At 47.7% G+C, this 26,654-nt stretch overlaps 1 protein-coding gene across 6 annotated transcripts in view; it reads left to right on the plus strand.

Annotated features, from left to right (window-relative positions):
• The window catches only part of MYOCD (myocardin), a 132,187-nt gene that overhangs the window by 81,481 nt on the left and 24,052 nt on the right, over window positions 1–26,654 (plus strand). For all 6 annotated transcript variants that reach the window (XM_034646966.1, XM_034646967.1, XM_019808624.2 and 3 more), the window contains 4 exons: window positions 12,361–12,536; window positions 15,043–15,168; window positions 20,259–20,509; window positions 22,246–22,399. In XM_034646966.1, the coding sequence (XP_034502857.1) occupies window positions 12,361–12,536; window positions 15,043–15,168; window positions 20,259–20,509; window positions 22,246–22,399 (707 nt within the window). The remainder of the gene's footprint in view (window positions 1–12,360; window positions 12,537–15,042; window positions 15,169–20,258; window positions 20,510–22,245; window positions 22,400–26,654) is intronic.

Genomic DNA, 26,654 nt, shown 5'->3' on the forward strand with positions numbered 1-26,654 from the left:
ATAGATAGGTATTCTAAGAAAGTATTTCTCTATCCTGTCCTACGAGAAGTGTGTAAGACGGATGCTGAATTCTTAAATGCTTTCAACATGCACAGAAAGGTGATCGCGTGAGTTTTCTTCTTTGGCTAGGAACATGGCCTTGCTCTCTTTCTTATTCATCTTGCATTTCTGGGGGAAAAAATCCTACATAGAATTTTTTTCTAGAAATATCTGATATTTTATTTGAGATTTGCATCTATCTTATTATTAGTTAGGATAATAGGAGCTGCTGAACCAACCACAGAATTTCAGCAGCTTAACAATAGAAGTTTACGTCTTGTTCGTAAACGGTCCAGAGAGGATTTTCCTGAGTGGCAGATCTTTCGGGCCCACAGACCCCTTCAGTCCACCTGCCCCCCAGAGCAGGACAGCAAACTTTCTTAAAGAGCCAGATGGTAAATGGGCTAACTGATTTAAACTGTCCGTCGCAACTGCTCGGCTCGGAGGCAGCAGTGCAAAAAGGTCCATAAGCAATAAGCCAACCAATGGATGGCTGTGTTCCAATAAAACTTAATTTACAAAAGCAGGCTCGCAGACCATAATTTGCCAACCTGTGACCTAGAGCCCCTCCATCCTCTGCATCTAGCCCATGAGTGGAAAGAAAGAATGGAAAGGCCCACCCACCTATTTTAAAAGGCTTCACCTGGGAATAAACACATCACTTCTGCGCATATCCTACTGTGAAAATAGCACATGTGGCTGGGAAGGGTTTTTTCTGGCCGAATGGTGATTTTCCAGCATAACGTGGGGCTCGATCTCACAACCCCGAGACCATGACCCAAGCCAAAATCAGGAGCTGGATGCTCAACAGACTGAGCCATTCAGGTGTCCTTAAAATTTGAATTTTTTTTTAAAAAAAGTTCTCATTATTCTGCTCAATTACAAAGTTATTAGCCTGATGTTGTAGAGAGTTCTAGCTCACGGTTGTCCTAAGCTGCTCTCTTTCAGGGGTTCTGCTCTATTTTTCAGTGCAATGTTGCTGATTTGTGTGTTTTCTCTTTTCCTCCCTCCCTTTTTCATCACACTTGCTGAAAGTGTTTCTTTTTAGTTGGTTATTGTTATAAAGCAGTTCATGAATTTGTTTTATGGTTGTTGGTTTCTGGTCTCTACTTGGATTCATTTAATTTTGCTTTTTGTCAAGGTCATTGAGCACAAGAATCTCCATGAGGAGAGCTGAGGGTCAAGAGTGTTCATCATTTTCGGGTGCAGTAGGGACAGGTGAAGGCAGAGGGAAGGTTAAACAACAGGCCCCCATTCAGGTGAGGAGTCAGAGGGTATGAGCAGGAACATGGCCAGTGGAAATGGGTAGAAAGCAATAGACATAAGGGCTAGCAAAGACAAATAATGGGCAGGGCGTGAAGCTACCTAAAGGAACAATTGTGGTGGGATCACTGACCTCATTTTCAGGGCTGGACTTTGTGACTTTGGCCACATAGCCATGCAGTGATTAGAATTAGCTAGGCACTGATGATACATTAGGGAGTTAGTCTAGTTTCTGATCTCCAGGACTTCGCACTTGAGCAAGAAAAGAGGAGGAGGAAAGCCATCATTCCACATGACAATTCTTCTGAAGGGACTGGATAAAAGTCACAAAGATCGTTCTGGCTGCAACGTGAAGTGGACTCAAGAGATGTGAAATGATGCCAGAGTACTCTTTCGGTTAGGAGGTTGCTAGAATTGTTTGAGGAAAGTTGATGGAAGCATGAACAAGAGTCATGGCTGGGGGGTGTGGAAAAGAGAGACTCTGAGAGAGAATTGATTCCTCATGATTAGATGATCAGTAGTATACCAGTTGAGATAAAGGGAAGGCAGAAGATAACACCTGGGTTTCTGTCTTGGGCAACTGGGTAAATGGCGGCCATTTATCAAGATGGGGACCATGAGTAGAGGAGCAGATATGGGGAGAGATGGTGGATTCTTGTTTCAGTTATGGGATTTGAGGGGCCCACAGAGAACCCAAGGGCAAGGGACTAAGTGAGCAATGGGTTCTATTGGACTAGAATGCAGGAGAATATTGGTCTAGAACCACAGATTTGGGAGACTTGAGTGTATATGAACATATAAACTAATGGACTAGAGAAGATTATCTTTTCGTTCGCATATTTCTTCACTGTTTATGGAATATGTTCTGTGTCAGACACTATTCTAAGTGCTTGGGATATGTCAATGAACAGAACATCTCTACGTCAACAGAGCTTATGTTCTAGTTGGGAAATGTGGGCAATAAACAAATACGTAATGAATAATTATATATCATAATAGAGGGGTAAATGATGTAATAGTAGTACAGGGTTCAAGGAATCAAGAGTGCCCACTAGAGGGTAGCTGGGAGGAATGGAGGATGCATAAAAGGGGAAGAGGGCTGGGAGGCTCCCAGACAGTGATCTTTAAGGCAGACGCAGGGAGACTGTGAAGGTGAAGGTGAAGGGAACGAATGGCCACAGAAAGAGGTGGAGGGTAATTGGTCGACCAAATCAAGGAAAATCCAGCAGCAGTAATGGGGACTGACCCAGGCATCAGCCTCTCAGTAATCTTTCCACGTTAACGGGTTTTTATGGGCAAGGTGGTGGCATCATATGAAAGGTCATGAAGACAGAGGGAGCTGCTCAGAGACTAGCTATGGAGCTGGCACTGTGAGTAGCCCGTCCACTGGTGATGATGACCCAGCCCCCTCTTCTGCCCATCACTTCTTGTGATCAAATCACTTCCCCATGGTGAAGCAGTGACTCAGGGCGGTGGCTCACTGGGGGTGGTTCTCTTAGTGTCTGTGTATTTCACCCTCTCCCCACGTGCCTTTCCAGATGTGCTTAGATCTTCCAGCTCTGTCTGCAGCCGGGTTTCTATGTGTCTGCCCAGCTCTGAGCGGAACGCTTGGTCATGGTCTTCCTCCCGGTTTTAGTAAAGACCAAGTGTTCTCCAACCCAATACCGATCTAGAACTTCTCCCAACACAGGAAAGGACTTTTTTTTTTATTTTTTAATTTTTAAAAATTTTTTATTTTGAAATTTTAATTCTAGTAGAGATAACAGACAGTGTTATGTTAGTTCAAGTGTACAATACAGCGATTCAGCAATTCTATACATGACTCAGTGCTCATCATGGTTAACCGTACCTTTAATCCCCTTCATCTGTTTCACCCATCCCCAACCCATTTCCCCTCTGGTGACCATCAGTTTGTTCTCCATAGTTAAGAGTCTGTTTCTTGGTTTGTCTCTATTTATTTCCCCTTTGTTCATCTGTTTCGTTTCTTAAATTCTACAAATGAGTGAAATCATATGATATTTATCTTTTTCTGACTTATTTCACTTAGTATTATACCCTCTAGCTCCATCCATGTTTTTGCAAATGACAAGATTCCATTCTTCTTATGGCTGAGAAATTTTCCATTATATATACACCACATCTTCTTTATGCCTTTATTTATCAATGGACACTTGGATTGCTTCCATAATTTGCCTATTGCAAGTACTACTGCTATGAATGTCAGGGTGCATATATCTTTGTGAATTAGTGTTTTTATATTCTTTGAGTAAATACCCAGTAGTGGAATTACTGGATCATACGGTAATTCTATTTTTTAAGTTTTTGAGGAACCTCTATACTGTTTTTCACAGTGGCTGAACCAGTTTGCATTCCCACCAGTAGGGCATGAGGGTTCCCCTTTCTCCACATCCTCACCAACACCTGTTGCTTCTCGCGTTGTTGATTTTAGCCTCTCTGACAGGTAGGAGATGGAATCTCATTGTGGTTTTGATCTGTGTTTCCCTGATGCTGAGTGATGTTGGGCATCTTTTTCATGTGTCTGTTGGCCATCTGGATGTCTTCTTTGGAAAAATGTCTATTCATGTCTTCTGCCATTTTTAATTGGACTATTTGGTTGTTTGGTGTTGAGTTGTATAAGTTCTTTATATATTTCGGATACTGACCCTTTATCAGATATGTCATTTGCAAATATCTTCTCCCATTCAGGAGGTTGACTTTTAGTTCGGTGATTGTTTCCTTCACTGTGGCAGAAGCTTTTTATTTTGATTAGGTCCCAATAGTTTATTTTTGGTTTTGTTTCCCTTGCCTCAGGAGAGACCCACCTAGGAAAATATCGTTACGGCCAGTGTCAGAGAAATTGCTGCTTGAGCTCTCTTCTGGGATTTTTATGGTTTCAGGGCTCACATTTAGGTCCTTAATCCATTTTGAGTTTCTTTTTGTGTGTGGTGTAAGAAAGTGGTCCAGTTTCATTCTTTTGCAGGTAGCTGCCCAGTTTCCCCAACTCCTTGTTGAAGAGACCACCTTCATCTTTTTCCCATTGCATATTCTTGCCTCCTTTGTCAAAGATTAATTAACCATATAATTATGGGTTTATTTCTGGTCTTTCTGTTAGGTTCCATTGAACTATGTGTCTATTTTTTTTTTAAGATTTTATTTATTTATTTGACAGAGCTAGAGAGAGAGAGACAGTCAGCGAGAGAGGGAACACAAGCAGGGGGAGTGGGAGTGGGAGAGGAAGAAGCAGGCTCCCAGCAGAGCAGGGAGCCCGATGCAGGGCTGGATCCCAGGACCCTGGGATCATGCCCTGAGCCGAAGGCAGACATTTAATGACTGAGCCGCCCAGGCTCCCCGGCTTTGGCTTTCTGATTTGACTTCCACAGCAGAAGTCTTGGGCCTCCTCTTGACCACATCTCAGAGGAGTATGCACCTGATCCCCTGTTTCCTCTTCTTGGAAAGCCACTAAAGGGGTCTGAGGAACCACTTCCAATGTAGGGGGTGGGGAGAGGGTGTCCCCCATCCCGATAAACAATGTGCAGGACACCAGCTGGGCATCCTGCTGTTCAACTCAATTCTGACACTACCTTCCTGGAATAGGGGTAAAGTGCCCCAGATCCCTGGGGTAAAGTGCTCAGTCCTGCAAGTTCACCCTCCATTTCAGCACCAGTCACGAACACTTGTCACCCACGCTTCTGATCAACCAGCTACAGGTCAGACGTTCCCACGATGCCCTCCTTGAGCTCAATTAGTTTGCTAGAGCAGCTCACAGAACTCAGGAAACCCATTTACGTACTGGGTTACCAGTGTGTGATAAAAGCTCAGTAACAGTCAGTTGGAAGAGATGCAAGGAACCAGCCAGGGATGGGGACAGGGTGAGGAGTTTCCTCGCTCTCCAGGAACCCCACTCTCCCCAGATCTCCACATGGTCATCAATCCAGAGCCTCTCCAAACCCCATCCCTTTGGGTTTTTAATGGAGGCTCCCTTACAGAGTCTCAATTGATTAGATCATTGGCCATTGGTGATTGAACTCCGTCTCCAGCCCAGCCGCTCTCCTCTCCCCGGGGGTCAGAGGGTGGGACTGAAAGTTCCAGGATCACATGGTTGGTTCTCCCAGCCTCAGCCCCATCCTTCCGTGAGGTCCAAAAGCCACCTCTTTAACATAACAAATGGCACTTTCTGTGGCTCTCATCACTTAGAAAATTCCAAGGGTTTTCAGAGCTCTGTGCCAGAAAGGGGCTCGAAGCCCAAGTATATATTTCTTATTCTAAATCTCCATATCGCAGCCCCTAACAGCCACGGTCTCTTAGGACAGAATACTGAAACAAAACACCACATCTGACATCATAGGGGAGTGAGGATTTAGGAGAACAGAAATTATAGACTGGAGTTCAGCATGGCCCCCTTGAGCTGCTGAGTAAGGTCATTATTACTTAAAAGATCCCTCACTTGGAGACCCCTGGGAGCTGACTCCTAGCTTGTTACTTCTCTCCTTGGCCATCTGAGTCTTTTCTTTATTTGACAGGAAGGACATCCCTGAGCTTCTATGGAAGCTATTTATTGTCCAGAGGTCTGGCTTCTGCTTGAGTGAAACAGAACCCTGCTGGCTTTCCTGGTTTTTTTCAAACGTCGGGAGGAGGCTGGTTCTCAGCTCTAACAGACGAACCCCTCTCCTAAAGTGTCCTCACCTTTCCCTTGGTCTGGCCCAGGCGACACCCCCCCAGAATGCCCAAGTCAGCTGCTCAGCTACTTAAAAAAAAAAAAAAAGTTTTTTTGACCCTGCGACTCAGAATATAGAATCTAGTTGTCAAAGATAAATTAGTTCCTTGTGTCACTATAACCCTTTCCCGTAAGGAGCAGCGTTTCTAGTCCACCAGGGCTGGTCTGGAAGACATCCATTTACAGCCACCACTTACATTTCCAAAAGACCCTACAAGAGCCTTTGCTCACTCGCACCGCCCCCCCCCGGGGGGGCAGACTTCATAACAAAACAAAACAATTCCTATTTATTCAGAATCCAGTCATTCCTCAGGGACTCTGGAAGTCCTGCCGCCCTGATCATGTATCTGAAGGCAAATAGACAATAATCGTGGCCCTAAGCCAGATCAAGGTAGAGTTGTGCTCTGTCATTTAAAAAAAAAAAAAGGTTGGCTTTGGCATAACTTTCTCGTGAACAGAATTTATCATTCCAGAATGAGAAAGCATTGCAAAAGTGCACGTGATTCTGGGGGAAAGAGGCCCAATGAGACACACTGCAAAATACTTTTCTGTCCTGGGGGTCTCTGCTGCGCATAGAGGCAGTCGCTGGATTCACTGGGAAGCCGGTAGCTGGGGGCAGGTGCTGCACCCCCGAGAGGGCGCTCAGACAGGATGGGGGTGGGGGGGGCTTGCGGAGGGGAAGCAGGAGACAGTGCTCCAGTATCTTCACGCGCCTGACGATCCTGTTCCTCCCTCGAGAACTAACCTCAAGCTGACACAGGTCAAGTCCTTCGGATTAACTCTTCTTCCCCACAGCTGTGGTCCTAGCATCAGGGTTAGGGCTTTGAGGCTTAAGGCCCATTTCTAAACTGCCAGGAATCTAAAGAAAAAGGAATTCTCCTTCCTGCAAATACCCACTGACATCTATTTCCATAATAAAGGCGTCTGATCCCCTTCAGGAACAGCCAGTGTGGTCTTTGTTGGAAGATAGAATCCATCCTCCAGGGACTGTGACATCTTCCGCGTATTAAAATATCTTCAGGCAAGAGCCACATGTAAACCATGGCTACTTCCACGGGCACCACCTTGTCCCTTTGGAAATGGATTTTCCTTCAGTCTTTTCCAAGAAGGCATTAAGGGGTGGTCTGCCGGTGAATTAAAATAGCTCTCCTGCAGGGACTGAGCAAGCTTGCAAGTAGATAAGCAAGCCAGGTCCCTTTCCACATCCCACTTCGTGGTCTCCTGCCCTTGGTGCTGGTCCTAGCAGCAAGGTACTGAGGACTCCAGCTATCTCGCTTAATCTTGGAATCTTAAATGTTTATGCAGAGAAAGTACAACTGACTCATTCATCTAACTGCTTCCAAGAGGGACACGGAAAGCTCAGAGTCGCCAGGTCAACATCCCCCAGGGGCCGGTGCCCAGAGCCAGCCCTGCGGGCATAGCCAGAGGATGATGTCAGGGCCTCCCAAAGCGGGTCCTTGTCACCGCACCGCCTGACGTGTCTACAGGGACAATAGCCAGTGCACCGCACTCCAGCGGCTCCCAGGGAGCGCTGGGGAAGATTGGAGCAGAGGCCCAGGGTCACAGCACAAAGCCGACAGACTGGGTTGTTCCAGAGGCAGCCCGATAAGGTGACCTTTGTGCCTCTCCACGTGAGCCTGGCTTGAACCAGGAGGGAGAGGGAGTGACAAGCAGCCTTTCCGGGGACACTCTCGTCCCTGGGAAGGTCTGTCTGGCTTTCCCAGGACAACCCCGTGAGGACAAACCCATTTTTCTAGCTCTGGAGTTGTGCTGATCTTTGCAAAGCTGACCTCAGGACAAACTGGCTCCTGGGTGGTCTTGTTTATTTTTGATAATGGCAGACTTGCGACAAGCAGCTACTCCTAACAAAAGCAGCAACCGTCATCACCACGGCTAGAAATGCTGGAGCTCTTGTCCATCCCGGGACTGGGCTCAGTGCTTTGCACGCGTTCCGTTGTTTTAATCCTCAGAACCTTGAGAGGTAACTATGGCTGCTATTTTCATCTTAGAGAAGGGGACACTGAGGCTCTGGGAGGTTCAATAACTTGCCAGCAGACACTAGCACTGAAGGGGTAGGACCAAGAAACAAACCAAGACCGCCAGAGTCCGGAACTGAAGTTCTTACTGACCGTTACTAAACAGACACCGACCACATCCATCATCTCTGAAGGAAGCCACTGCCTTGGGCTAGCAGCACGTCTCTGCTGCTCAGTTTCTCCTGCCAACGGGGGCTGAGCCGGGTGTGCAGCTGTGTGGGGCCTACTCCAAGCCACTTGGTCACAAATGCAAGCCACTTGCGCCCCGAGACAGTGGCGATTGGCAGGGGCCCCCGAGGCAGGGTCTTTGTGCCTGTAAGTACATGGTCCTCAGTGGCATATGCTGACCTGGCACATGGGGCCTTTTAGAGATCAGACAAATAGGAGTCCTGTGTGGGGCCTCAGTTCTCACCCTCCTGGCTCATCCAGGTGTAAAGGACTCCCCTGGATGTGGTTGCATGAACGCATGGCTTCTCCACTGACTTGGGCAGAAACACTTTATTTAAACGATTGCCTGTCACTTGATAAAGTAGACTCTTGGAAGTTGTGTCTCTCCAGGGATTGGCTCCCAAAATAGTCCTGTTCCCTGGCGGGGGGCGGTGCGGAGATCTCTTCTTCCCATAGCCACTCCACTGTTCACCACTCCGTTAACTTCCCTTTTGCTCCCCCCACCCCTGCCAAGGAAGGGGTGTCCCCCTTCCTCTGTCGTCCTGTCCATGGCTGGTGGTTATTTCACACTCAACCCAGGCCCACCTCCTCCAAGAGTCTCCTGGACCTTTTCCATGTTGAGATCTCCTCTGTCTGTCCGGGACAGCACTCAGCAGGAAGTTCTAGTCCTTGACAAATGTCTCCGATTGTGTCCCATGGAGATCCGCTCTTCCCAGCATCATATCTGATTTTCCTTCTGCTTCTCTCCTTCTCCCAAAATGAGAAGGCCGGATGGGAACAAAATAACCAGGGAATGCTCTGTCCGGCTCGAGGGAAAATGGGACAAATGACCAACTCCCTTATCCCTCAGATACTCTACTTGGAGGCTTTTCCACATCATCCTAGTGCCTCAATCTGAGGTCACCAGGTTGCCAGGTATCCAAGCGGGAAGGGCATGCCGAGTACCCAGCGGCAACAATGTGGCTTCCACAATCATTCCTACCCTTTTCTGAGAAGAGTCCCCCTGAAATCATCATGACTGCCCTCCCTGGAATGTCCCGCCTTCTCCGTCCTCACAATCCCAGTGTCACCATCAGTCCCTTACATCTCAAAAACTCAAGTATGAGGCACTCTGGGATTTGGAGATATCCAAATGTGTGCAGAAAAAGGAGAGGCATTTTCTCTGCCACCTCCCCCTTCCATTACCCAGTGGGTGTTCCCTAAAGAACATGCTGCCACCTGATGGTTTCCAGGGAGGGTGGTGGATTTTGCCTCCCCTCTGCTGGTGGCTCTGAGCGTTCACACTGCCGTCTTGGCGCAGTCCCTGTATGAAGGGGCGCTGGAGCTCACGCATCCTCATCCCCAAAACAGTGATGAGAAAATGGGTTACCCTGACTTACTGCACCATGATGAGACCCGACAAAGGCTGATCCTTTTTCTTACTGCTGCCACTACTCAGTGAATTCCTGATACAACCTATTCTTATCATTTGCTATTGCTCCATTTGAAACAAAGTGGGATGATGCGGCTAAGAGACCATCCTCTCTCTTTCTCCCTGCCTGCCTCTCATAACATGTCTATTCACGTTAGAATATTCGGACCCCTCTGCGATGTGATGAACTTCCTCTGATGGGTGCGTACTTGGGATGTGATACTTGGCGTGGGTGTGGGTGAGACGGTGGGGGTCCACGGGGTGGGGGAGTCTCTGTTCCATGGCGTGTCAGGTCTCATGGAGAAGCTCTCTACCCAGGTAGACTGGGGGAAGTCAGGAAGGAATGCAACGAAGCTTTCCCTGTCCAGCACGGAAGACTGGCTGCCCAAGGGGCCAGCACACTCACACGCAGGGCTCTCTGCGGATGGAAGGGATGTTGGCTCAGGGCACAAGCAGAGCGTATCCAACAAAATGCTGTGATTTCTGGGGTAGGGAAGGCTTAACGGCCCCCACCGCCCTCCCGTGTCTCCCTGGTCCTTAATAACACAGGTAAGCCTTTGAACAGGGACAGAGCCTTTAATTCCACAGCAGAAGTGGGACTTGAAATTTCAGTGACGAATAAAGGTTTATCTGTAGGGTGCAGGGTTCCCTGTAGGAGAAGGGAAGGGCATAAGGCTGGACTCTTAAAATAGAGAGGGAAGTGTTTGCAAGTACTGAAGGGGGGAAGAGTGACCCTTGCTCTCAAAGAAAAAAGCTGGCATTTATCAAATACCCAGTAAAACCCCTCTCGTAGGAAACAAGTGGGTTGCTGACATTAATATCCGAAAAGGCTAGAATTTATTTATTTCAAGTAATATGTAAACAGATGTTCTACATTGTTCTCTGTATTTTTTTATTTCAAATTTTTTTATAGTTTAAAAAAAGGACACCTCTGAAAGTAGAATTTGAAAAATAAGTTTCCAGTAATACAGTGGAATACTGGGTAACTGTTACCAAAAAGGAAGGAAGGAAGGAAGGAAGGAAGAAAGGAAGGAAGGGAGGGAGGGAGGGAGGAAGGAAGGGAGGAAGGAAGGGGAAAAAAAGAAAGAAAAAAAGAAAGAAAAGAAAAATATGATGTATTTTTCATTGAGAAGTATCCCTGTGTGTTCCCAAGGAAAGGACTCTAAGTAACATTGTAGTGAGAAAAAAGCAGGTTTCAGAAGGTCTATTTCACCAGTGCTGTCTAAACAAAATACTTTGTGCCTGTTTCCTTCTATGCATAGAAGTAAATCTAGAAAAGAGGCACCAAATCATTAAGAGGAAGTGGGATGAATATATGTTAGGCATCTTCATATGCTATGAATGGTTCTGGTAACTGTTACATTTACCATCATAGAAAAGCAACCATGAGTTTACAAACAGTCCTTGAGCCTGGGGAGAAGCCACGCTGGTCCCCAAGTCCTTCCAGGTTAGCGGGAGGGGGTGGGGGGGCAGCGACTGGAATTTCACCTGCCCTGTCCTCTCTGGCTCTTTCCTGCTTTGACACTTGGATGTCTGGAGGGTCCGTGACAGATGCCAGCAGGGGTGGTGATGACAAGCCCCAAACCACACTTGTTCCATTTTTTGCCGCTCCTTGCTGCTTTTCCAATCTCCGCGCGAAAGCTCCCCTCTCTTATCTGCCCAAAGCAGGAGTCAAAAGTTCTTGTCCGTGTGATTGCAGAATGCCGGGCTGGGAAACTTCCTGATAATACCTGAATTCTTTTAGAAGAGCGGAGCCTGGGATCGGCTCAAAAGGGTTGCTGGGGCCTGAGCACATTTTGTACCGTGCAGCTGGATAATAAACCAGATACAATTGGGCAATGTTTAAAAAAAAAAAAACCAAAACCCACCCATAAGGTACATATAAGGATGTCATTGTAGTCCCACCTGACTGGATAGCCCCTTTCCCCAGGCTTATGAACCCGGTCCCCTCCAAAGGCCACACAGGCTGCTGAGGGAGAATTTCTGCCTTTCCAGCTGTTGAGGGTTTCCAAAATAGACACAGAGATAGGAGGAATGCAAAGAAAATCCAAATAATAACAATTTTAAAAGATCACACTGCAGGGTCTGGGACATTTTTATGGCTTTTAAAAACAGCTGTGCGTTCATTGAAAGGGGCTTTCTGACACTGGTGACATGAGCTAATTCTGACATTTAGGAATTTAGACTCAGTAACAGATCTGGCTTATCCCGACTAGGGCAGTTCACGAAACACTTTGTGCTGTGTGCCCTGCTTTATATTTGAATGTGATGCCAGTGGCACGTTGTCATCTCAGTTCTCTGTCTTGTCACAGAACCTAAGAGAGACGGGCAACCTCCCACTGCGATCTCCTTCGACCTCATTCTGTATCCAGTGGCCCCTTTCTTTCCTTCATCTTCCCTGTGTTTCAGAAAGATAACAGGTCTCACATGGAAAATGTGCCAGAATGAATAAACCTGAAGATAAACTTGAACAGGCGATGGGAGACCTTTGATATGCCCTGCATTCTTTCCAGCCCGACGTATCCCTCTTAGAAACACGAGTTCCCATTTGGAATAAATAGCTGAGACGCCACATAAAGCTAAAACCTATCTTTGCTCTTTCCTTGTACTAGAAACAGATCGAAGCAGATAGATGTGTGCTCCTGGTAGGGAGGACATGGCGAAGCATTTCCAGAAAGCTCTTTGGTGTGCCTCAGCCACTGACCCTGTTATGGATTTTACCCCATCAGGTAACCAGGTGAGTTTCTCCAAATCGGCAGATGCGTTTGCCTTCGAAGAGGACAGCAGCAGTGACGGGCTTTCTCCGGACCAGGCTCGAGTTGAAGACCCCCAGGGCTCAGCGGGATCCCCTGCAGACACTAAAGCTTCAGAGACCCCTTCGGCAGGTCCTCTGGGGGGAGTCCAGGTAAACAAATCCCACCTCAGCCTCTCACGTCATCATGGGCTTAAGAGCACACCGCCAACTTTGGTTTTGCTTGGAGACCCTAGAGATGTCTCTTGATGGCACTTGAACTTCGCGCCTCTTTTGCCCCCATCCAGTGCAGGGACCCGTCTGCAGTGGCCAACACCTCTAGAAAACCCTGAAAGAGAATCGTCAGGGCTATACCCTTTGACTTACTCTTTAAGCGTCTACTCAGCCAAGTGGATGCCTTTTATCTGCCAAATTTATGGACAAGGTAAAAAGAGACTCCGTGAGATCAGATGAGTCACCGACGATATCCCGGATAGAATGTGCCAGAGCAGGACCGATTTCAAAGCCCACAGGCTTTCCACGCAGGGAGGCATCTCTACAGGGTCCTGGGGGAGTGCGAAGCGTGAGGTGCTGATGGGCTGCATAGCAGGGAGCCCCGAGATGGTTCTACCCTCAAAGATTTCTACCTGCCAGACCACTGCAAGGTCCACATCCAGCCCTAACCCGAGAATAGCACTCACCCCTTCCCGGACAAATCCCCAGACCCCCGAGATGTGAGGAACGTATGTTGCCAATACTGTTCAAAGCACATTTATAAGAAAAATGATTAACAGTGGCTGCTGGCACCTATGAGGTGCTCACCCTCTGCCGGAGACAGGGCTAGGCACTTCCCAGGTGTTTTCTTTGAGATGCCACAACGCCCTCGGGGCAGGTGGCGTCGGCTTGCCTTCTGACGGAGGAGGAACCCAGGCTCTGGGAGGCTGGGCAGCTGTGTGGTCTCCAGACGCTGCAGATTCCCCACCCCTGGAGTTTCCACCGCCTAGAAGCCACCTAGAGGCTCGATGGCGGCTTCCCTCAGCCTTGCATGAAGGCATTCCTGCAGCCCCTAGGAGGAGCGCGCAGGCGCAGGCGCATGCTTACGCGCGCACACGCAGGGCACGCACGCACACGCACGGGCACGCACGCACACGCACGGGCACGCACGCACACGCACGCACACGCACGCACGCACTCATACGCAAGGGGGAAACAGCTACATTGGTAGGGCAGCAAGGTGGGAGTCTTCCACCCGCACCGTCCGCAGAGAATCCAGCTCTTAGGAAGCTTTTGGTCCTGCTGGCCTCGTAGGAATTGTGTGATGCGTTGACATTGACATCTTTGAAACATCGTTTACGCTGGAAATTGCCATACGGGTATCAGGGACAGCCTGGGTAATGATTATCCAGAGCCCTGTTCTGGAAACCGCGTTACTTCCTCGTCGTCGTCCCGCCCTTCACGCCACGAAGGGAGCAAAGCTGGGCCCGTTTATTGTGCACGGGTTTATAAATCGAAGCGCGTTCCCTTTCCCTGCATGCCACAGCTGGTCTTTGCAGCCCAGTTTCTCTGACAACAGCCAACAGTATTTCGGATCATTTGTATCTATTATTCTGATGGTAAATTCCTCAGCTTCTGATTGAAGAATGGTTTCGGGAGAAGAAGTTTCTTCTCTGCTTCCCCCAGGAGATGGGGTCGGAGGGAACGAGCATGGGGGGGATGCCCGGCCCAGGGCAAAAATCATATTGTCATTGCAACCCAGCAGCCCCAGTGAGAGGACCAGGACACTGAGGCTCGAGAGGAAAGGGTTCTATAGACCTTTGCAGGTGCCAGGGCTCAGGAAAGGGCGGAGAAGCTCCAGGGGGAGAGCATGAGCATTCCCTGTCCTTGTGGCCACGGTATCGGATTGCAGGAGAGGGACAGAAGCTAGTCACTTCTTTTTCCCAGTCTTCCACATACTAAAACATGTCTCTCATAAAGGCTGTTCATGATACCAGCTGCACACACCCCTATATAGACACACATGTACCCCTGCCTGTATACACATGCCTGTACATATACATAAACACACATATATACACACGCACATACATATACATATGTGTAGACACACATTCACGCATATGCAGACCCACGCATACACACATGCACACACAAATAAACATACAAACATATACACACATACATATGCACACTCACAAACCTATATACCCAGAAACACACACACATACATTTTCCCTCCATCTGCTAACACCGTTTTTATCGGGGCTTTTTTGTCCCTACTCTCCCCGCACATTCCTACACCTGTGCCTCCCTCTTCTGTTTTCCATCGGTCTCCTTATCAAGTCCGACAGGTAGACCTCGTCACAGGTGAAACCCTCACACAGGGTGACCAGCTGTCTGGGTTGGCCATTTCTATTCCTGTCTTCTGGAATAATGATGAATGACCACCCCTTCATCTCTCAAAAGTGACCTCAGTTGGTTGACAAATTATATGGTGTATATATATATATATATATATATATGACTCCTTTCCCCAGGGAGGTCATGTGATATGTACTTGGATATGAAGTTAAGATAAAAACAGCAGAGCAATGTATGTGGGGGGGAAGGGGGGCTCTACTTTATTTTTGCGTCATACAGTTTTTCCTCCTGTGTCCTACTCATGCTGAAATTTGGATTTCAGGAACATTCTTCTGGCTCCGAAAATGACAGGAAAGACTCAGCCTCCCAGCCCAGCAACCAGTCAGACACGGGGAAGCAGGGGCTCGGCCCTCTCGGCAGCCCCATCGCTGTGCACGCTGCCGTAAAGGTAGGGACAGACCAGCCTCCCAGCACCTACCTGAGTGCTCTCTGGGAGCAGCGCTCTCCGAGTGAGGTGTGGCGACATGAGGAGAGTCACACGGACCCGTGTGTAGGCTCAGTCCGCAGGGAGCATTGCAAGTCAGGAGGGGAGAAAGGGGCCATCCGTGTATGCAGACCAAGAGTCTGTTATCTGTGTAGGCACAGTGTGGATCTTCCCCACGGACGGGAAACCCATGTGCTCTCATTTCTTTGGAATCCCAGCTCAGCCAGCAGGTGCCTGACTTAAAAGACTTCATAGGGTCAACCTAGAGACACATGCAGCTGATGGGAATGCACACAGGATTTGTAAATGTCATCGACTAGGTGGGGAGGGGGGCTGTTGGGTTTAATGCAGCGGAAGCAGATCTGAATGAAGCCTTTGCGTCATGTAATACCTCAGTCATTCAAGCCCAGCTCCCTTTGGAGATAAAGGGAGGGGGTGCCTTCACAGCAGACCATAAGCATTAGAGCAAATTCTTGGTTAACTTCTCTCCACATTAGACTTAATAGTTCACAGAGGGCTCTCTCCTCTTACCAGTTAGCTGCCTGCTAATAATTATTTGGTCTTCTTCATAATATTTTATCCCAAATAACTTATTAGTTTTGTTTCGTTTTGTTTTGTTTAGAGAGGAGGGGGGAGCAGAGGGAGAGGGAGAGAGAGACTCTTAAGCAGACTCCCCACTGAGCACGGAGCCCGATGTGGGGCTCGATCTCACGACCCTGAGATCATGACCTGAGCCAAAATCAAGAGTTGGACACTTAATGACTGAGCCACCCAGGAGCCCCTGTCCCAAAGAACCTCTCATCAGTTTGGGAGGAAGTTATGTCAGCTCTATGGCCACCACTTAATGACAGCTGAGATGTCTTTTATGAAATACAAAATATTCTTTATGAAATATTTTCAAAAGATCATAAGTTAAGAATCAGTGTTAAAGGAACAGCCCCAGAGTCCTTCCACTGCATGCATACACACAAAAGTGGACGGCATGACTTTGTTTCCTGTAAATGTCCCTAAGCCTCGCTTTAAATTCTCTCACTAAGTATCTTAAATCTCACTTACAATTCACTTATCCCAACAAGCTTTGAAATTACACGACTGTTGATGAACTTTGTTCATTGAGAGTGGAGGAAGGAGATGGTTCATGTTATTTCTACTGTCATGGACAAAGAGAAATTTTATTACTATTTCTACCAACGTGTTTAATTTCCGTAAGTCAAATTAGCACCTCCTTCAGCCTCCGTGCACTAAGGAAACGTGATAGTTGCTCAGAGGAAGGACAGGTTAATTTCAATGAAAAGCAGGAGTGATACGTAACTGATCTAGAAGGACTGGTTGTTTATGGAAGAACCAGCCTCCCTGCTGATGGGTCAATGTCTATGAATTCTCAGTTGTTCCATAGTCATCATCTCTAAATAAAGAGGATACTACAGGGCTTCTCAAAGAAGGAAGCAACCCAGCTTGGGGGGAACATCTCTGCCCTATTGACTTTGTAAGGTACATATGAGGCCACTGAGAGAATACACAAGAATACCCCCAAAATACTGTAAAATCCTACATAAGGGAAGGGTGTCCTCAGTGCCAGCTTCTAGATGGTATGTATCAAAGCTGAATAAAACATGATTCCTGGGGTGTCTGGGTGGCTCAGTCAGTTGAGCGTCTGCCTTTGGCTCAGGTCGTGAATGTGGGGTCCTGGGATCTAGCCCTGTGTCCATTGGGCTCCCTGCTCAGTGGAGAGCCTGCTTCTGCTTTTCCCTCTGTCCTTCCCCCTCACTCATGCTCGCACGCTCTCTCTCTCAAAATAAATAAAATCTTAAAAAAACCCAAAAACCATGATTCCTGCATTCAAGGAGCCTATAGCCTAATTCAGTATCACAGCCACTAACCCATATAGTGTTGTGAGCAAGTAGGAAAACGTGCCACAAAGGACCCAAATAGACATTTCGCCAAAGGTCAAGAAATTGCCAATAAGCACACGAAAACGTGTTCAGTGTCATTAGTCATCAGGGAAGTGAAACTCGAACTCACAACAAACTACCACCTCACACACACTAGAATGGCTATACTGGAAAATTTGCAAGCACTGTTGAGAATGTGGAGATTGGAGCTCTCACACACGGTGCGTCCAGTTCGGAAAACAGCTCAGTGGTTCCTCCAAGAATTAAACCTAGCATTACCATATGACCCAGAAATCCCTCTCCTTAGGGTATATGCTCCACAGAATTGAAAACAGGTGTTCTGACGAGACCTGGGATGTGAACATTCATGGCAGCACTAGTCACAATAGTCCAGAGTTGGAACGAACCCAAATGTCCATCAGCTGAAGGATGGGGCCACGTGTGGCATAGCCACACAATGGGATATTCTTCAGTTATGAAGAGGAATGAAGTCTGATACGGAAATGAGCCTTCACGCATAATGCTGAGTGAAAGAAGACAGACACAAAAGGCCACATAGTGTAGGATTCCATTTATATGAACTATCCTGAATAAGGAAGTCCATGGAGACCGAGGGCAGATGACTGGTGTCCAGGGACCACAAGAAGGAGAATGCGGAGGGACTGCTTCATGGGGACGGGGTTTCCTTTTGGGGTGATGAAAAGGTTCTGGAGCTACATAGTGATGACGCTTGCACAATGTCGTGAGTTGTATACTTTAAAATAGTTACTGGGGTGATTTTTCTGTTACTTGTCTTTTACCGTGATACAGAAAGAGGGTCCCCTTTCCCGGGGCGGGGGGTAGGGTACTGCCTCCATCAGGGCCAGTAGTGTAGGAAGCAAAACAAGGGCTGGACTTCAGTCTCCCCCACCCCCTGAGCCAGGTACGCAGTGGTGCGACTGTAATCAGACAGCCCCGACATGCCATATGAGACCTGCAAACAAGAGACCTCCGTGTGGATTGGAAAAGGCTTCCCAGGGGAGCTGGGGTGGGAGCCAGACTCAGAGGAGGAGCCCGAGTCGGGTAGCAGATGCAGGAGGGAATTGCAGACCGCAGGAAATTGCGAGGAAGAGAGGCCCGAGGGGTAAGCTGTTGGGTGGGAGGGGTCAGGCATTTGGGTGAAACGTTTCCTTTGGCAGAGGGGGTTTTGGACTTTGTCTTGCAGGGCAGGGCAGGCACACTGATTGTAGGCTGCTGGGGTGGTACATTGTGGGGCAGGCCCAGGGTGTGAGCTGGTTTGAATCAGAATGCCTTCTTGCAAAAGAGTCACGGACCCTCTAGCCACAGACCACGCCATGCCCTCTTGCACTACACTAACCTGCTCTACACATCCATGCCTGGGTCTTAAACCACCGGATGTTGTGTCCACCTGTGCTTTAGAGAGGTGAATGTGCTCCCCTCCCATTAGCCATGCAGTTCTAGGCAGAAAATAGAAAGAAAAAAGAAAGAAAGAAAAGAACGAAAGAAAAAGAAAAACACCAAAACCACAAACTTACAACCTTGTATCCTCTGGTTTCAAAAAGAGTATAAAACTATACAGTCCCATGGAATCCGGGTTCCATGGGTTCAATAGACTTTGCCTTCCACTCTCCAGAGAAAGTGTCCAATTTGAGTAACTTCTGGAATTAGCGTCCCTGTACTAAGGCAATGCGGAGAAAGAACTCCCCATTCCCGACTGGCCATCAGCTCCTCCAGACGAGGAGGCAAGTCCTAGGGGGAGGTGGGAACAGAAGCAGAGCTGGAACAAAGCAGGGCTCAGCTGATGGCAGGAGCCCCACAGAGATTCTCCCATGAGTGCTGAAGCCTGATTAATTAACCAGAATGCTAATCGATGAAGGAGCAGAGAGAGGTGGAACCACCAAGCACACGGGAATTCTTGCACTCCTTATTTATTACTTTCCGAGAAGAAGCTTCCTTGAGAAAACACAAAAGAGGCTTCGGTGGTGGGATGCGCCGAGTCTGAGAAATACAAGTTGTAGGCTCCTTGGGATAGGTCACTTTTCAGACCTGTGTTTTGTGGTTAAAATGGGGAAGCTGCCCTGAGGGAACCTGCCTGCCAGGTGTTCCAGAGCTCCCTCTCCTGGATGCTCCTGGTATCACACTTCCCCCTGCACCTTTTCCTCAAATCCTCAAGATGCTTGTCATGACATGTATGTTCATTTCAGGCTTCTCTAATTAAAGTCAGGGCTGGAAAACTAAGATTTTTTTTCTCAACTGATGACAGTATGGACTACTGCCTCCTGAAATAGGGAGGCCTTCTGATTTCAGGAGCAGGTTATAAGCATAGGTATAATCCTTTGAGACCTGTTCTTCTGTCACTAGTATCTTTCGGAATCATCGTATTGGTCACTGAGATAAAAAGTAAGAATATTTTCCTCAACTTCCCGGTGAGGTAAGGGAGATGTAGCAAAGTACCTGTACCATGTTCCGAAATTGGTCTTAACTTCCTAGCCTGTAGCCTTGACTTCTTCCAATGTGTCCAAGTCACGCTCTGGCATGGGAAGCTTCTAGAAGGGTCCCAGTGGGTGGCTACCCCTTCTCATAGCGCGTCAAGTATCATTATCTCAGAGGGGGTCAGTTCCTGGGGTTACATCCGTATTTGGGGTGTTGGTGGGAGCGGAAGGCTATCTTACTTTTCCGCCCAGAGCTGCAAAAATCCGCATCAAAGACAAGCTTAATTTCATCCAAGGTGATGTCATTAATAAGTCAATTTACTGAGTGCTTCGCTAAAGGTGATTTCGTGTATGCGTAGGAAGGAACGTCCTTATGACTCCATCTCAAGGTCAGGCCGAGTCCTTTCTTAGACCATCTGTTGGTTTTAGCTGAGGGAAGCATCCCAGCCGAGACGCAGGCTTCCATCTTACTCTGCGCTGGGAAGGAAACGCTCCTGGAGCCCCTTATGAGATTCATGACCCCCCTTCCAGAGAGAGGCACCTGCCGCAGATCCGTTCAATAGATATCTCGATGCACCAGAATCTCTTTGCACCTTGTGCCTTTGCTAGAGTGCATCCCTGGGATTCAAGAAAGCCCGTTTTAACAGAAGCCCCTCGCCATCTAGCCATGACGTCCAGCCATTCCCGCCACTCCCCCCAAGCACGTGCTGTTTCTTCACCCCCTTTGCAGGCCAAGTCCTTGAGCGACAGTAAGAACCGCCACAAAAAGCCCAAGGACCCCAAGCCCAAGGTGAAGAAGCTCAAATATCACCAGTACATCCCCCCGGACCAGAAGGCTGAGAAGTCGCCTCCGCCCATGGACTCGGCCTACGCCCGGCTGCTGCAGCAGCAGCAGCTCTTCCTTCAGCTCCAGATCCTGAGCCAGCAGCAGCAGCAGCAGCACCGGCTCGGCTACCCCGGCATTCACCAAGCTCGGCTCAAGTAGGTCGGGAGGCCCCAGGGCGGCGGGGGGTGGGGGGGCGGAGGCCCACCGGGGAGGGCTCCTCTGTGTCGGAGGCACACGGGGCCGGCGGCTGGGCACCCGGCGGGTCCCCGATGGCACCCCGTCCTCATCTGCTGGGTTTAGAATGGGGCTCGGTTTGGGAACCACACCCACATCTGAGCAACAGAGAGGAGAAGGCATCTCAGAATGGTTCCGTGTCTCGGATTCCCTCGGCCCTTATGCTTTAGGAAGCGAGAGCGCTGAGTCACTCAGTGACAGCCATCCCCAAAGATTGACTCTGGGACCGTGACATTTGACCCCACGGCAGGTCACCTTTTAAATGGGCCATTCCCATCAGCTCTAAAGTTGGGGTGTGGGTTGCCCCGCCTATTTCTTTCTGCTCAGCCTCAGGTCGAGTTGGCAATGATGCTGAGTGCTGAATATAGCCGTGCTTTCTGAGGGGTGTCCTACCCCCACAAGACACTCTCCCCTAGGCCACAGTCTCTACCGCTCCCTCCTGTCTCCCCAGAATTCAGCTGGAGTGTCACTGGCACCGAGCCCGCACTGTTGGTGTCCTCGCCCTGCTTCTCCTGCTGATCGATTTCTTGCCTGATCCTGGCAGGCCATTAGCTTGTGACCTGGTCTAAATGCAAATCTACCCACTAGGGGTTCTGGTCACCCAATTCCAGTGTGTGGGGGAGGCTCTCCCCACTTCGCCAGCTGGGTGCCCTGCCACCCCACTCAATTGTGGCATCACCTACCTGGAGAGAGAGCCTCAGACCCCACAGGTTCAGGACTCAGTCCTACAAGACTGGGGGAGTCTTCAGGTGCCAATCGGAAGTCTAGAAGTTGTGATCTGGGCTTCTGGTTGACAGGGCTATAGATCAGAGGTTCCCACGATTTCCTCCTTGGGTTCCATTAATTCACTAGAGCAGCTCACGGAACTCAAACACTTGACTTACAAGATCGCTGGTTTATTATGAAGGATGTAACTCGGGAACAGCCAGATAGAAGAGAGGCGCAGGGGGGTGCCTGGGTGGCTCAGCGGTTAAGCGTCTGCCTTCGGCTCAGGGCGTGATCCCGGTGCTATGGGATCGAGCCCCACATCAGGCTCCTCTGCTGAGAGCCTGCTTCTTCCTCTCCTACTCCCCCTGCTGTGTTCCCTCTCTCGCTGGCTGTCTCTCTCTGTCAAATAAATTTAAAAAATCTTAAAAAAAAAAAAAAAAAAAGAAGAGAGGCGCAGGGCAAGGGGCGGGGGAAGGGCGAGGGGCTTCCATGGCCCCCACCCCAAGCACGCCACGCTCCTTGTTTTCCACATGCTCACCAACCGGGAAGCTCTCTGAACTCCATTCTTCTAGGTGCTGGGAGTCTGTGTTACAGGTATGAGTGATTAAATCATTGGCCATTGGTGAATGACTCAACCTCCAGCCCGGCTCCGCTCCCCTGAGGTCAGGGGGTGGGACTGAAAATGTCAACCTCAAATCACAAGCTTGGTTCTCAGGCCACCAGCCCCCATCCTTGGTGACCTAGGGGCTTTCGCAAAGTCTCCTGGCTAACATAGCAGACGACACCCCTGTGGCTGTCATCACTTAGGAGATTCCGAGGATTTTAGGAGCTGTGTGCCAGAAAGAGGGACAAGGACCAAAGATGTCATTTCTTATCGTAAATCACGGTACTACACCTCCATATAGCTTTTGGCCATATTTTAAGTTCCTCTCTTCTGTTTGTTTTGCAGGGAGCCGAGTGAACAGATGGTCCGGAATCCAAGCTCTGCTTCAGCACCACTGAGCAATACGCCTTTGTCTCCCGTCAAAAACAGCTTTTCTGGACAAACTGGTGTCTCGTCTCTCAAACCAGGCCCACTGCCGTCAAACCTAGATGATCTGAAGGTATAGGATTTCCTCCCTCCCTCCCTTCCTATCCTTCAACAAAGATATTAGTAGATTTTTTTTCAGATTTTATTTTTAAGTAATCTCTACACCCAACGTGGGGGCTTGAACTCACAACCCCAAGATCAAGAGTCACGTGTTCCACCAACTAAGCCAGCCAGGTGCCCCAACAGGTCTATCAGTAGCTTTTTAACAACGTTTTCCCCAACTGATTTCTTTAATAAGACATTGGGAGGGAGAAGGTATGGGGAGATGCAAGTAGATGATAAAGTTTTAACTGCTGTGTTTGAGCATCCCCCCCCCCCGCAATAGAGCAGAACACCCTGGCTCCCAACTCAGCTCTTTCACTGGCTTTGTGACCTTGGGTTTGTTTCCTAATTTCTCTGCATCTTAGATTGCTCATTTGCATACGTGAGTTCTTGTGAGAACCCGATGGAATCGTATATACAGGATAGAGCGTACCGCAGAGAGTAGCTGTTAGATTGATGTGGGCTTCCAGAATGTTCTCAGGCAGCAGTCAATTCCGTGATGAACTTTCACCAGTCTCTGGTGAAATGAGAAAAACAAGAACCGCGTAAAGGGCTTTTCATAAATCTGACATAAATGTGTTCAGCATACCTTGACGGATCTTTATTCAAAGTATTTATTTCCTCCTGATGTTTTGAATCCAAAGAAAGATCCTGTTTGGAAATGATGACAGTAGTGGGTGGAAGTCGAATGTTGCTGGTAGACTTTTGTTTCTTTGTATTAAATTGGGGTATTATTAAATAAGGATGTTAGTCTCGTGGAACAAGATGAAATGTTGGTAACCCGACGTCAGCTGCGTAATCCGAAATGACGTACTGTTCTGTGAAATCCCCAAGTCTGAGAACTTCTGCCCTGAAATGTGACAGCGCTGTGTTAAATGCTGGTGGGGGGGGGGGCGCAGTTTACTCTGAGTCACAGACCGCAGGGATCTGAGTTCATTGAAACCATCCTGGCTTTGAGCTGAACCTAGCACATTCCAGAGCAGTGCTCACGATTGTCGGATTCACCCATCCGTTATTTACAAAAGAACTGAAGACAGTTGCAGTTCTTCCACCTTCTCTAATGTGTCAGCACACCTGCTTCCCTCAATGTCTGGTCGCCTGCTTTCCACCCACCTATTACTCTCCCCTCCCCCCAAAGGACCTCATCACTTGCCCCTGAAAAGCCTGTTGCCTACAGGTCCCCCTGGCCTCCACTGGGCCAAGCTTTCTCAGACCTTATTTGTCACTCTCCATTCCCATTCTCAGTCTTCGGCCATTATCTACCTTGGGGGAAAGGCGAGAGTGGCCTTTATTTCAAATGAAAGAAAATTAATTCTATGGCTGCCAACGGCCATACATGTATCTTGGGGTGTGATATCAAGAGTCCCTCTGTCCCTTCCACTTGGAATGAAAATGCTTATGTTTCATTGAGCTCGTTCCAATTTAGTATCCATGATGCTAGAAGAAGATGCCAGGCTTCAGGTAATGCCCTCCAGAGCCAAGTGGGGTCACCCACGCTTCACTCCCCAGGTCATAAATCCATGAAGGTATAAAATTAGGTCCTCTCACCCAGAAAACAAGATGCTACATGAAATAAGCCAGACAGAAAGGGACAATCATTCTATGAGCCTGCTTATATGAGGGACCTAGAGAAGTTCAAAGAGACAGAAAGTAGAAGGGTGCCTGCCGGGGGCCAGGGAGAGGAGGAATGGGGAGTTAGTGTGTAATGGGTACATAGGTTGTGCTCTCAATGAGCAAAACGTTCTGGAGACGGATAGCGGTGGTATTTGCACAACAGTGGGAATGAACTAATTCCACTGAACCACATACCTAAAAAGTGATTAAATGGCATATTTCATGCCGTGAGTCTTTAACCACAATACAAAAATTTTTTTTTTAGATGCTCCTGGGTGGTTCAGTTGGTAAAGCATCTGACTCATCATCTCAGCTCAGGTCTCGATCTCTGGGTTGTGAGTTCAAGCGCCGCGTCGGGAGGAAAAAAAAAAATGATTTTTTTTTAAAAAGTAGTCTACCTTAGGATGGGAGCCGGGGGTCAGGTAGATCTGAAGTTGCGTTGACCCCAGACAACGTAGTCCAGATGTGATGTGCCATCCAGCAGGGCCGCCAGAGATGGTTTCCTCGATGTGCCCATGCTCAGAACGGTTGGCCGGTTCGAGTTATAATAAATTAGCATAGCTACTAGGGAATGATGGGGGTAGAGCTGTCGGTTTTTGAGTGTAAACCATCAGTCGACCCTCCTGTGTAAGTTTGCTTCCCTTTTCACCCTAAAAGGTTTTACATATGAACATAAAAATCAGGACCTCAAAGAGGCTGAATGAATAAGGCATAACTCATTATCATCCTAGATATTTTAGTTACTCATCTTTATCACGAATGCTATAAGATGGGTTGCTGTACAGAACAAAGATATTGGGGTGTTTTTTTTAAAGATTTTATTTATTTATTTGAGAGAGGGAGAGAGCACGAGTGGGGGGAGGAGCAGAGGGAGAAGCACTCTCCCCGCTGAGCAGGGAGACCGATGCAGGGCTCCATCCCAGGACCCTGAGATCACGACCTGAGCCGAAGTCAGACACCTAACCGACTGAGCCAGCCAGGTCCCCCTGTTGATAAACCTAACACCAACCCCGATAGCTCAGGTGAGAAAACTGGGGGAAGTATGGTAGTTCCATCAGGACACAGGTTAACATGTTAAAGAGATTCTCTTATCTCTACATTTTCTCCCCCACCTGTAGAAGCCATCCCAATCTCATCTGGTCATTTGACAACTTTGTCTCGTGTTTCCAGAGCCCACAAGTCAAGCCAGAATGCTGACATCTAAAATTAGACTTTCATCTCCTTCTGGAGAAGCCAGAGAACCTTTACAGTATAAATAAGTTTGGTCAATTCATAGGATTGAGTTTTAGTTTCTCTGGTAACACTGATCTGTGTATTTTAAGAAGTTAAAGCAGGAAGCCTGGAGTTCTATTTGGGAGACATACGACATGTATCATATCAACCTCGCGTCCCTGCATGGGTTGCATATTGTCAAGTTTGCGTGTTGATCAGTTGTGAGTTTAGGGTTTATACCTGTAGGCACATGGTGCACTGAGAACATACACTAAGTGAATAAGTGTCTTGCTTACCCCCCCAAAAAAGAGACTAAATGCTATGCAAGGTAACCAGCCTATAGATGATAAAACTGGGCTTTGGACTTAAGTGAGGAATTTTTTTTTTGTTTTTTCTTATTTTATTTTATTTATTTTATTTTATTATTTTATCTTATTTTATTTTAAATTCCAGTATAGTTAACATGCAGTGTTGTATTAGTTTCAGGTGCACAATAGAGTGATTCGACAATTCCATACAACACCCAGAGCTCATCACAAGTGCACTCCTTGAGCCCCATCACATATTTCCACCATCTCCCCTCCCACCTCCCCTCCCACCTCCCCTCTGGTAACATCAGTTCATTCTCTAGAATTAAGAGTCTGTCCTTGGTTTGTCTCTCTCTTCTCTTTTTTTTCCTTCGTTCATTTTGTTTGTTTCTTAAATCCTGCATATGAGTGAAATCACGTGGTATTTGTCTTTCTTTGACCGACTTATTTCACATAGCATAATCCTCTCTACCTCCATCCATGTTGTTGCAAATGGCAAGATTTCATTCTTTGTTATGGCTGAGTAATGTTCTATTATATACACACCACATCTTTATCCACTCATCTATCAACGGACACTTGGGCCGCTTTCATAGTTGGCTATTGTAAGTAGTGCTGCTATAAACATAGGGGTGCATGTATGCCTTTGAATTCCTGTTTTTGTATTTTTTTCTCTTTTTTAGTAAATATCCAGTAGTGTGATTACTAGATTGGAGAGCAGTTCTATTTTTGAGTGATCTCAAAGGTTTTGCTATTATCATTCAAAATGAGGATGGAAAGGGGGAGGGACAGATGGAGAAACCTTAATTAGACGTGACCACTAGGTGTATGGGGAGAGGTATCACCCGGGATTGTGACACCAGGAGCAGAAATTGGGAGGCTAGAATGGAAAGGTGATCTTTTTTTTTTTTTTTTTTGCTAATCCAGTATATGGATTTTTTTTTCTTGTTTCTAAGAAACCGTCTGAGCATGATGGCATGAGGGAGAGACAGAAAATAATGGGAAATTTAAAAACTGGGAAAATACGATGGATATTAAGAAACAATTGTTCATGTGTTTTAGGTGTGATAATGGTCTTTTGTCGGTGTTTTT

This window comes from Ailuropoda melanoleuca, chromosome 17 (assembly GCF_002007445.2).
Source record: "Ailuropoda melanoleuca isolate Jingjing chromosome 17, ASM200744v2, whole genome shotgun sequence".
Classification (NCBI taxonomy): domain Eukaryota; kingdom Metazoa; phylum Chordata; class Mammalia; order Carnivora; family Ursidae; genus Ailuropoda; species Ailuropoda melanoleuca.